The sequence below is a fragment of the Balaenoptera borealis genome, assembly GCF_965194805.1.
Source record: "Balaenoptera borealis genome assembly, chromosome: 11".
Classification (NCBI taxonomy): domain Eukaryota; kingdom Metazoa; phylum Chordata; class Mammalia; order Artiodactyla; family Balaenopteridae; genus Balaenoptera; species Balaenoptera borealis.
This window is the reverse complement of record NC_138868.1, coordinates 25,867,765-25,880,601: the sequence shown is the minus strand read 5'-3', so window position 1 is coordinate 25,880,601 and position 12,837 is coordinate 25,867,765. Positions and strand designations below refer to the sequence as shown.

Below are 12,837 nucleotides of genomic sequence, written 5' to 3'. Positions count from 1 at the left end.
GCTCAATTATTTGAAAGCTTCAGCTTTAGTTGTTTGGTTTTCCGGTGGCATGATACAACGGGGGTGGAGTGAAGGCTAGAACTGGTTTGGGAGAAGCAGTTGGGAAGAAGACACTGCAATGGGAGTGAGGAAACCTCGCATCTGGACCTGCTTCTGTCCCTGATGGGTTGTGTGGCTTCTGGCAATGATGTCTCCACTCTGGACCATAGTGTCCTCTTTTGTTAAACAAACAAACAGAAAACACAGGGACTTAGAGCCTGTAATGACCGCTCACTTGTTTAGCGATTTTTTTTTTAAGCATTTGTTTGGTGCTTTTCTGCTTGGGGAGCCCTTCCTTCCACCTCCATGATTTCCTCTGTTCCTCCCAGCCAGCCAGCGGGGCCGTTAGAGTGTGCTTGGTGCCCTCACCCCTGCCTCAGCAATCCACAGATGCACACACAGCCGCGAGTGGCTAGAGGGTGCGCGCGAACCCAGGTCTTCTGACTTCAGCTCTTGGTATGTCTGCTTCTATCAGATGGTTCTAACGTTTTTTTGGCCAATAACGTAGAAAGGTCTAGGAATACCTTTTCTTTGTTATTTTTAATTTAAAATACTATTTAAGGGCACTTAGCCAGCTCTGGCGGGGGGGGGGGCGGTCATCAACAGCATCGGCACCACTGTGGAAAGGGGGATCAGAGAATCCTCAAGCAGGATGTCGTTTCTCTTCCCAAGCATGGAATTCCCGGCTTTCTGATCAGTTTTTTCCGTGCCTCCTTTCCTGCGGAGTCACCTTTTGTGCCCTGTCTCCTCGCCTTTCGGCCCGCGGTCTCGCACATTAGTGCTGACAGTTGTGGTTTCTCTGCAGGTGCTGGGAGTGACACCAGGCCTCATGAGAGGTGTCTCTGGTCCTAGATGGGAGGTGAATAGTTTTTCTCTCAGAAATAGCCTAATTTGAAAGAAATCCCCTTTTCTATTTGACATGGTGTGAACGGTAGCATCAGGAATCCTTTTACATCCAACAAAATAATTATGTCTCCCTGGTGCCATGTTCCCAAACACGGGCAACCTCAGTTATCGTGCTTGAGATGCCCTAGGGTCGGGAAAAAAAAAAGATTTGCATTCAGATACACAGTCCTTTCCTTTTGCATTTTGGATTCTTGGACGGGATTTATTTTGGTGTCCTTGGCCATGGCAGGGAGCCATGTTCGTCTTTGATTTTCCAGGTTGTGAGTTTCACAGTCCAACCCTTGTAGGTGGAACAGAAAAGAGATTTAAAATACACAAGTATCTTGCACATCTTTCCTTAGACGTCACTTCATCGGAGACCACTTCTCACCAACCGTGCCCTGTAGGTTAGCTGCAGCATCTACGTATTTGTAATTACCTAAGTTATCGTTTGAACGTGTTTAATGAGTCTTCTGTGATGTGGTGGAAGCTCTGTGAGGTTCGAGCGGTGCCTGTCTGGCCTACCCTTCTCTCCAGGACCTATGATGAGCCGAGGCCTGACTGCTTGATCCTTTGTTTCACAGGAAGGGACAAACTACAGATCACTGTCACCCCAACCCCGGAGTCATTTCCTCATGGGAAATTGTTACCGATTTCACCAACATGGCCTTTGTCCGAAGTCCAGTCTTCCTCAGTGGTGGACAGAATGAAGCCAGTGCCGGGACGGTCCCCTGACAACACGAGCTGGCTGCAGTTTTCCCAGACGCCTCTGCCCAAGACACACCGTCAAGCTCGGGCCCACGGGGACTTCTCTCCTTCCCCTTACCAAGGCAGTGGACATAGCGCCTCCCTCGAGCCTTCCAAGGATTCTCCTGAGGCCCTGGTCCAACCAAGACCTCCAGGGGGAAAAGAAGCAGCCGCCGTGTCAGGTTTGCCTCACACCAGCATGCTCCCCACACTGTCCCCTCTCCCACCAGTGGCGTCCTTCCGTGCTGGCCTCCCATCCTGGCCGCCGTGGGTAGGGACTCCTTCCGTGGCAGAACTACATTCCCCGAGGGCAGATGCTCTCCCCTCATCTTCATCTTCTTCATTGGCTCCTGACTCACCTCATTCCATCATCTTTTCTAAGCCAGCAGAGCGACCCACCAAAGTGCTTTTATTCCCCCAAACGGCTCCAACTCACTCATCCTCAAGTCAGAGCATAGCTAATCCCCTAAACCCATTTGCTGAGGAAGTGAACCACACTCCATCCAAAAATGCCCAGGATTTAATAGGCATCCCTCGTCTAGGTTTTCCTGGATCCTCAAGCCCAGCAGAGGGTCCTCACTCAGCAGTCTCCCACACACCTGAGTCTTTGAGCTCCGCGGCCGACCTGGCCCGTCTGTCTGTCCCTCCCCTAGCTCCCGGAAGTCTTCTTCAGCTTCCAGGTGGGACACCCTCATTATCGATGTTGGAAGTGGCTCCAATTCCTGCATCCACCCAGCCAATTGAAGCTGAGGTGGCTGAAAGAGCACATAATGGGGTGTCTCTGCCAGCCTTTAGGAGCACCATGACCCATGAGGCTGTGTCTTCACCTGTCCAGACTACAGAATCGGTGGCAGTGGGAATGATCAGCCGAAAGGCAGCCCCTGCTACTGCAAAGGACTCTGCTCACCCCCTGCATTTGTCAGCAGCTCCAGAGAATTCCAAAGGGCCCACACTTTCAGCAGAACACACATCCTCCCCTTTGGTGCCTTCTCTGCCTCTCACCACAGCCAGCCGAGGGCAAGAAATCCTTTCTGGGGAGGTTCTCACATCCCCATCAAATGGCGCACTGGCAGACTTCCCCTCCATGCCTTCTTTCCTCCAGCTGGCAGGGAATCATGCCTCTCCATCCGCCGTGCCCCCAGTGCCAACTCCTCAAGAAGCAGGCAGTGATGGATCCCCTTCTACTGCAGCTGCAGACTTGCTCCTCTCAAGCACATTTCCTAATCTTCCTTCCACGACTTGGACATTTCCCCTGCAGAAAGAAGGTAGTGGAACAGCTGTTTTAAAGAAAAATGAAAAGGCAAATTTGACAGTTTCTCTCCAGACCCTTTCAAGTAAAGAGAGGCCAAGTCTTCACGCTGTAAGTGGAGTCACCTCTGATTTTAGCACTGATCGGGTTTCTTCAGACATTACACCACCAAGAACAAACCTCCTTCCTTCAGAATTATCTCCATCTTCCATCCCCTTCGCACGAGCCACCCAGACTGTTTCCCCATCTCATAGCTCTTCCAACACCAAGCCAGATACTTACACAGCTGTGACAGACCATTCTGAGTTGCCGGTTTCAGCTTCCAAACAGGTGACAGCATTTCCCTCCTCCAATGAGGTCTATGATTTCTCAACAATGGGAGACATGAAGAAGCCAGCAATCACAAATGTTTTCTGGCATTCTCTTGCAGCAGAAACTGGATCCCTTTCAACAGAACCGATGATATCTGGCTTGCTGCAGCAAACAAATTATGATGTGAATGGGCACACAATGAACTCCACAAGTTGGGAAACTCACTCAGCTTCAGCCGCTCCTCCCGGTGGTTTAAATTCTGCTGCCAGTACAATAAAATCTCGGGATTTCAAAGATAATGTTGGGCATTTAGTGACTGCAGAAGGCTTTAGCATTCAGGATCCAGTCTCTGGTACAAGCGCTAACCAGCTCGTCCAACAGTCAGACGTTACCATGGTTGGAAACGATACAGACTTCTTGTCCATAAACACTAACAACTATTCCGGAGACTTTCAAACAGCTGAGGCTGAAGATGACCCATTCATAAGTCAACATTCTGTGTCTCATCCCCATCTACGGTTGCCTGCCCATCCAACACACTCTCCTGTGCTGACCTCTCCAAGTCTAACTTCCACAGCTAGCTTATGGGAAATGCTTTCAGATGGAATGGATACAAGTTTCCAAATTTCCGGCAACATCTATCCACCTCCGGTGATAAATGCTTCCCCACCATTCCAGAGTATCCCGAGCTATCACTCTACTGCTGAATCTCCTCCTCTATCAACCAGTGCCTTATTCAGGACCCCATCCAAAGCACTGCCGGCTTCTCAGCGCCCCGAGAAGTGGACAGGTGCAGCCACTAATGCAGGTAGTTTGTTTCCTGGTACCCCCCCCCCCCCCAAGAAATAGGTGTGACTGCTTCTGGGGCCAAAGCATCTTCAAGCTCAACACAGATACCCAGCTTTGCTCAGAAGATGCAGATATGCCTGATTCCTGGATGGTGAATGAGTTAGCAGTCCAGATAGTCAGGCCCCCGATCCTCTGCCGACTTGATTTTTTGGAAAGTATTCAGAATTTAAGTGTCCTTATTTCCAACCATAGCTTTGCTCTAAGTGGCATTCTCATTATGGTTAATCGACTTAACGAACCTAAAGCTGTTTTGCCTAAATTCCAGTGCTCAGCGACTTTTCACCCCAGCAAACCCATAAATTACATCCATTCATCCCCACAGTGGTGTGTGCGTTCCGGACCAATGACAAACTTCGCTCTTCTCTTTTTGCAGTGGCCTCCTCGGTGTCGCCCAAGGCACAACCAACAGCAGCAACCATGTTGTTTCTTCGGAAATCAAGTCCACTGGTGCTGTCTGCAGCCCTGGTTGCTAAGGGCACCGGCAGCAGCCCTTCGGCCGTGGCCTCGGGATTAGTCAAGAGCAGCTGGACCACGGCTGTAGCTAAAAACGTCACAAGCAACGCAGCATCTGGCCCAAAGGCGACACCAGGGGCAGCCCATCCAGCCTTCTTGTTCACGCCGACCTACATGTTTGCAAGAACAGCACACACCATGAGCACTCCCACAGCCACGCAAGGGAACACGGGCACTGCCTCTGGCCTGTTGTCCACAACACACCTCCCCAGGAAACCACAAGCCATGTACACGGGCTTCCTGAACCCCACCAACCCAGACATGCCCAAGGTGTCCACCGCACGCCCGCTGACAATCACGGCAGCCTTGACGTCCATCACTGCACCAATAAGGGCCACCCGGATGCCGCCTTTGTCAGCAGAAAACACAGACGCTGCTCTTCCCGCTGTGTCCACGGCCATGGTCACAACTGGCAAAATGGCATCCAACCTGGAGTGTCAGATGTCCAGTAAGCTCTTGGTGAAGACAGGTAAGAGTCCACTGTCCTGATTTGACTTGAAAGCAGCAAGTGCATCCTGGCCTCAGAGGTGTAGCGGAATTATTAGATTTCTTTGAGATCAGTGGTTCTCAACCAGGGGGGGATTTTGCCCCCCCTGCCCAGCCACCAGGGGACATTTGGCCATGTCTGGAGATGTTTTTGGGTGTCTACAACTTGGAGGGTAGGGAGGGTGTTATGGGCATCTAGTGAGTTAGAGACCGGAGATGCTGCTAAACATTCTACAGTGCATAGGACAGTCAGGCAACAAAGAACGATCCAACCCAAAACGTCAGTAGTGCCGAGGTTGAGAAGCCCTGACCTTTATCAAGTGACAGAGGAGAGGAGCATCTTGTGACATGGATTCTAGTCCTGGGATCCATCCTGATATCAGAGGCCCCTGGGAAACCAGTTCTGCCAGTGAGTCTGAGAAAGCAGATGTACACCAAAGTTTGCGCGTACAGACCTCAGTGATGTCTCACACGCGTGAATGATGTGATCGGTAAAATACAGAATCTTGGGAAGGGCTACAGAACTCAGAAAGGCTTTCTGTCATGTATTTTCTCAACCGGCAGATACTGACAGTACAGCTACCATACACTATGTTGGTGCCCAAGATTTCTTCTGATGTTAAAAAGGAGACCTTCTTGAAAAAGTCGCGTAGATGCTATCTTTTTTAGCCCCCGACTCTGAGTTGCAGCAGACGGGCCAAGAAGGCACAGGATGCTTTTAATAGTGTGGTAATGTCTGCTATAAAAAGCATTAGACACATTATTTGAAAGAACATGCCAGTGTTGAATGCTCATGTCCCGCCTTCCTCTTCACCCCACAAAGAATTAAATGAAATTATCTCTTGAGACATAATCTTATTCTAAAATAGGAAATTGTGAAACTAGGCAGAGCAGAAAGCACAGTATCTTTTTCAGTTTCTCAAGCAGTTATACCATCTGGTTTTCCACATCCCAGCCACCTAGGTGCGGAAGTCTGGAACATTCTCCCCTCCCTCTTCTTCACAACCTCCCTTCACCCCAGCCGCCCCCAGTCAATGACCGGTTCCTTCCGGTTCTACCTCCTAAATACTTCTTCCCTCCACCCTCACTGCCACTTCCCTGGTTCACACCGTCACCATCGCTCACCTAAATTTCTGAAACAACAGCCAGATTTTTCTCTCTGCCTTCAGACTTCCCCCACCCTCCAATCTGTTCTCCAGTCTGGAGTCCAGGGAGCCTCCTAAAATACATGCCTTTGCTTTAAACCCTTCATTTCCCACTGCCCCAGGACTGAGCCTGGTATTGTAGGCTGAAATATTCACTTCTCTCCCCTGTGCCTTTGTACTTGGTCTTCCCTCTGCTGGGAGTGGCAGGGGGCAGTCCCTCTGGCCTTGGCCTGGCTCACGCCCATCATCCTCCAAGACTCAGTGGAAGCAACAGTTCCTCCCGGAAACCTTCCCTGATCCCCACCCCCTTGCCCATGTCAGGGCTGGATGCTCCTCCGAGGGCCTCCAACCACATCCTAGGCTTCCCTTCAAATAGCACCTGTCATGTTCAACCACAAATGCCTCTTCTCCATGCCAGGTCTCCATTCCTGTCTCCGTCCCGCTTGTGGGGTGAGGACTGCACCTCCTGAAGCAGGGTTGATTTAGGCTGTTTTAGGATGCAGGGCCTGCAGTTAAGGAGGTTCTCAGGGATGCTGTTCCAGGAATTTCCTTGCATGCAGACCGGTCAGGGGCAGGCAAGGCTTAGCCTGGCTTTCAGAGTCAGAGGCCGCGTTGGTCAGACGTGAAGTGCCACCAGCATGCTAGCTCTCTCTCCACTAGGGCCACACGAATGGCTGGGGCCTCCTTTCCTTAGGACTTGAGCGGGACCAACGGAGCTGCTGCCCCATTGGTTGGACCTGTGCCCACTAGCTTTGCTCAGAACCTGTAGGAGGTGGTGGGTAGCTGGGGAGGAGAGGAGGGCTCATTAATTAGGAGGTCTGCTGCCTTACGCTGATTGCATGCTTCTGTTTCACCCCACAGTTCTCTTTCTGACCCAAAGGAGGGTGCAGATCAGTGAAACCTTGAAGCTTAATGTAGCCAGAGGGCTCACACAGGCATTGCGGAAGGCATTCCACCGGAATGACGTCTTGGCTCATGTAAGCCCCCTGCTTTTGTAACCAGGCTTATCTATCTCTTCCTCTTGGGTCTAGAGTCTGTTTAGATTGTTTTCTTCCTCCCTGGGTACCATAGCCACAACAGAAGTAGGATCTTTCATCATTTGGGCAAATAGCTAATGCATGGTAGCTGGAGAAGGTCAAATTCTGAGATGGAAAATTAAAGATAATTGCCTTATGTCTAGTTTTTTTTGTTTTTTTTTTTTTTAAGCCTGGAGATTCTGTTTTAAATTGTCCCATTATCCTGTTGTTTGGGGAAAGTATTTAATTGTGGTAGTGTAATTTTGCAGAAATCATCCATTGTTTTTTTCCTTTATCTTCCTCACCATTGTGAACAATTAGTGATTTATTTCTGGACATTTAAAAATTACTCTGACTTGTAAACTGAGTCCACCTTTGCTTAAATTGCCAGCAGCAGATAGGGAAGTAAACATTTTTTTTCTCTAAACGCTTTAATGCCAAGTACTATTAAACAACCACTAGCTGATTTTGATGGCATATCTAAGTGATGGAAGCCTTGCTTTACACCCTTTTGGTTTGATTCCAAGTTTTAAAGCAGTAAATGTGATTGACAGTCAGTGGACAACCCTTTACATCACTAGAAAATATTGCTTTCGCTTCCTCCTTTGATGCTTTGTGCCCCAGCTGCATTCAGATTAGGGGTCCTTCCCCACCACCACATGAAGGACTAGGAAGGAGATTGGGTACACAGTTTATTGGTCATTGTTAATCTCTTTTATATAATTCTGAAAAAAAAAAAAGAAGAAATGCTCTCCACGAGAAGCATCTGTGGTTTCTGCACCAGAAACTTTATTTGAAAGTTGAAAATGTGAATGTTTCCATGTGGTTACCTGAGACAGTTTTCACTAAACTTTGGTCATTTGCAAATTACCCTCACAGCTTTTGCCTTTTTTGCATATCATCACAGACCAGTGTGACAATTAGTACATGTTAGTTTTTTTTAAAATCAGCTTTTATTTAAAAAACAGTTAAGATTGGGATTGACGTACACACACTACTATATATAAAATAGATAACTAATAAGGACCTGTTGTATAGCACAGGGAACTCTTCTCAATACTCTGTAGTGACCTATATGGGAAAGAATTTAAAAAGAGTGGATATATGTATATGTATAATTGATTCACTTTGCTGTACACCTGAAACTAACACAACATTTTAAATTGACTATACTCCAAAAAAATTTTTAAAAAAACACTTAATAAACACGTTTCTTTTGAAAGGATGTTTGATATTACTACCATAAGTAGCAATCAGGATCATTTGCCACAAATAAAAATAAACATGAGAATAGGGAGTTCCCTGGTGGTCTAGTGGTTAGGATTTTGCGCCTTCACTTCCATGGCCCTGTCAGAGAACTGAGATATTGCAAGCCGAGCAGTGTGGCCAAAACTTTTAAAAGATAAAAATAAAAATGAATATAATGGAGACAGCCTGTTAAATTCAAGCTAGACATTGTTGCTTACAGAAGGCATTAAGGCTGGGCCTGGTGTTCCTTTGTTTGTTTAAAAATATGGTTAGCAAGGATTAGAGAGGCGTTAAAAGTCAATTATCCTCAAACTGAGACCTGCTCCTTGAGGTAATTGGAAGGATTGGAATGGGAGTAACTTTCTTGCTGGATGATTTGGTGGCATTTGGTGCTGAGTCCGTGTTCCATCCAGAAGTATCTCTTGTCCCACCTAAAGTCACCTTGAACACCGCCTTTAGGTAACAAGGTGCTGGGGACACACAGTGTGGAGGAAGCAAAGGCATACCCAGCCTGCTGCAAAATCAATTGTCTTGGTTTCTTTGGCAAATACACATGACACTCCTAATGGAGATGCAAGAATAAGGGGGAGGAAAGCAGGTGTTAAAAACACCCTGAACTGCTGATATAAAACACTAAGAAAACAAAGTAAGAATAAAATCGAAAGTCTCAAAATCTTCCAATTGGGTCAGAATGAGCTCAGATCATCAACATCCCTTAGGACTCAGCTGTAAGAGAAACTCTCCATGGCCCATCCCTGCCTTGGTCTTGAACCAGTCACAAGCCAAGAATGGAGTGAAGTCTGAACAGTTCTTCTCTCAGCTTCTAAAGAAAGGAATTCACCTCATTTACTACCTGACCCCTGTTCTGAAGGGCCTCCACTTAATCTATCACTTCTGCCTTTTAGTGTTTATAAATGATGAGAAATATGATACAGCTGTTTTTCCCAGCATTCCATTCCCTGGAAATCTCTTTTGCCTGCCATCTCCTGCCTGCCTTCTTGGGTGCTAATTGATGCTCACAGGACTATACTGAGGCACTTAAAGAATAATAATAAAAAAAAAACACACATTTAATTCTATTCCAGAATTAAATTAAATATAGATTGAATCCTATATCCGTAGGTTCGATATAAATTATATTTTGTTGTATTCTTATAGTTTGAGACTTGACAATACCCGTAGGCTTATGGGATTGTTAGAATATTTGTCAAATGAGAGTGTCCTATTCCCCAGCCATGCTGAGTAACAGTTGTGGTTCTAAGAAACACCAAGAAGAACTTAAAGTACCGTGGAAATGAACACTGAGTTCTCTGGGTCCATTTGTTTCGTAGGTGGACATTCTGGAACATTCTCACAACGTCACTGTTGGTTATTATGCTACCAAAGGGAGGCTGGTCTACTTGCCTGCTGCAGTGATTGAAACGCTGGGCGTTTATGGGATCAGCAATGTCACTGCAGATCTGAAGCAACACACCCCAACCTTGCAGTCTGTGGCAGTACTTGCGTCCCCGTGGACTCCCCAGCCTGCAGGCTACTTGCAGCTGAAAACAGGCAAGTAACTCAGAAGGAAAGGATTCCTATCCGTTCTGGGATCAGCGGTGGTACCAAGAGGACACCTGTTTGAAAACTCCATCACTGGCTGCTCTGTCATTTCTTAGAGTCATTGTGTACCTTCCTCCAAGGGCCTTGCTAGTCAAATGTCCAAGTTCCCTGCACAGCAGCCTAAACTTTTCCAACCTGGATTCATTAGAAATATTCCTTCACAGGAGTCTTTCTTCCCAATTTATATAATTATGAGTATATCGTACTTGTGAGCATCAAGTACTGTATTTTTTTTTTTTTTCTGTATTACCAGTGAATACTGAGGAGAGTTGAGCGTCCGTAAAATCTGTGCTTTGCAGCAACATGTTCCAGATGCCGCTGAATCAGAATCTCTGAGCTTAGGCCTTGGAATCTTTCTTTCAAACTCCCTGGTGACTGTGATCCTGTGGTTTGTAAACCACAAGAGTAGAGGAACCATTGAAACTGAAAGACTCAAACAACTTAGTCATGCAGACCAATTGATTGTTTTTTTCCCCTCCAAAGAAAGAGAAGACATGATCACTCTTAAGCCATTTTGTTGTCCTGGAGCAGATGTCTCCATATGCCAATCAAATGAAATCACAAAATACTTTGCATTGGAGGGAATCTCAGGTTCAATCCCGCTTTTAATTCTTCTATGTTATAAATCATTGTAAGAGCCACTTCCAAAACTGCAACTGTCCTTATTTGCCTGATTTCTCTGATGTAAAATCATGCCGTTTTATATCATGACTGCTATTAAGTTCAAGGAACTAAGACACAGAGCTTTGGTGAGCACTGATTTATTACTCTCATTCTAGTGCTACAGTTTGTGAGCCAGTCCGACAACATACAGTCCTGCAAGTTTGCTCAGACGATGGAACAGAGACTACAGAGGGCCTTCCAAGATGCCGAGAGGAAAGTTCTGAATACTAAAAGCAACCTGACGATTCAGGTAAGGAGGAGGGTGCTTCAGCTGTGTAGTTGACAGAGGCCAACCGGAACACAAGTGTTGGCAAGAAGTGATTTGGTCCCGCATTTCAAAGCTGCCTGGTGTAAATGTAACTTTGTACTTCGGGCATGTGATATCAACAGGAGAAGGTGCCACTTTGGGGCCACCGAGTTGAGTCAGGCCTGGCAATGATGAGGATGTCTGGGGTGTGGTGGTCATGACAAGGGAGATGCTGTGATACTGTGTACCTGCTGTGATTTGGGATTTGATATTTATTTTCCCAAGCCTCTCTTGGGAAGACTTGAAGCTTCCTTAAGCCTTTCTAATACATTTATTATTTTTAAAAAATGAACTAGAATATACTCTATATGTCAAATGTCACATATAAAATGAATCATTTCTAAATAGCTAACTTACCAAGATTTGCCTATTCTGTGATTTTCTTTGAGTTGTTTTCCAGGCATCCACACGAACAATCACCTTATTTTAGACACACACACACACTTTATATTTAGGGTTTACTATGTGCCAGGACTGTGCTAAGTGTTTTATAAATGTTTTGCTACATAATACTCAAGACATCCTTCTGAGGTGTTATTATCAGCATTTCACAGGAGAGGGAACTGAGAGAAGGGTAGGAAGCTTCCAGAAGGTCACACAGTTGGTAAGAAATGGAATTAGGACTTGAGCCAAAGCCCATACTCTAATCCACCATGCTCTACTAGCATCAGTGCAATGCAGAAATGGGATCCTTGATGAAATTTTTGGCAAGCATATGCATTATCTTCCAGGGCAATCCCACTGCTGGTGTACTGTATTTCAACTTCCTGGATTTACAGTAGACATGCTACCAAAAGCATTTCTCAGACCCATTTTTTACAATTATATTGATAACATCTCACTAAAAACAGATGCTTCTTAATCATATTCATCCAGCCCCCAAATTTCTCTAATTAACTGTACTAACTAATGTCTCTGTTTTTACTGAACTAAAAGCCTTTGCAATTAAACCCAGTGGTTTTAAAATTGACATTTAGCATAAGTGAATTATCAGCAAAGCCAATATGATGTGGAAAGCATACATTTTAATTTGAATGAGCAGTCGTCCTTTTCTAGATTCACCCAAAGTATATATGGAAGTATCTCATTATGATCTGGTTCATATTAGACTAAGATCTAAAAACATGTCACAGACATAAGATTTATGTAAGGAGTGTGACTCAGCTCCTTTTTCTTTCTGATTGCATTTATGATCCTCACAGGTACATGAGTCTTATTGGAGCTTGGCAGTGGAACATATTCTAATTACATTCAAGAAGCACAGACTTATCGACCAGCTTCTCTTTATCAGGCACTGGAAGGGACACCAAGATAAATAAGCTGCCCTTGGCCTTAAGAAACCTCTCTTGTGTTGTCGTATGATAGTCAGGGGCCGTGAGATGAAACTTTATAAAGCAAGTAACAAACATTCCTTGGAAAAGACTACAATGGGCAATTAGATAATTGCATCTAAATAGATTTTAGATGCTCTTGAACATATCCACAGCTTTGGGTGAATTGTTTTATTAACCCTCTTTCACTTTTTGCCTTGGCTGGCAGGAAGCCCAGAGCCAAAGTTGTTGTGTGGATTTAGTAACCCTCTAGGCCCCTATATCATGCATAGATTGCTACATGCTAATCATCCCCCCAGGGTTGTCTTTAATCTGTTTTTTCAGGACCTGGTTTTGTAATTAATAAATTACCATTTTATTGTATTAAATGTAATTTGTGGGGCACCTTGGATCTTTTGTGGAATAAGACCATGTAAATATTTAATTTGTTCAGAGAGTCATCGAA

The 12,837-nt window shown here is 45.7% G+C and overlaps 1 protein-coding gene across 11 annotated transcripts in view; it reads left to right on the top strand.

Annotated features, from left to right (window-relative positions):
• Positions 1-12,837, top strand: part of KIAA1549L (KIAA1549 like) — a 291,549-nt gene that overhangs the window by 152,547 nt on the left and 126,165 nt on the right. For 9 of the 11 annotated variants that reach the window (XM_082343655.1, XM_082343657.1, XM_082343656.1 and 6 more), the window contains exons 2-6: positions 1,509-4,040; positions 4,455-5,063; positions 7,087-7,202; positions 9,821-10,040; positions 10,871-11,004. In XM_082343655.1, the coding sequence (XP_082199781.1) occupies positions 1,509-4,040; positions 4,455-5,063; positions 7,087-7,202; positions 9,821-10,040; positions 10,871-11,004 (3,611 nt within the window). The remainder of the gene's footprint in view (positions 1-1,508; positions 4,041-4,454; positions 5,064-7,086; positions 7,203-9,820; positions 10,041-10,870; positions 11,005-12,837) is intronic. The other 2 variants (XM_082343654.1, XM_082343653.1) reach the window with 1 other exon arrangement.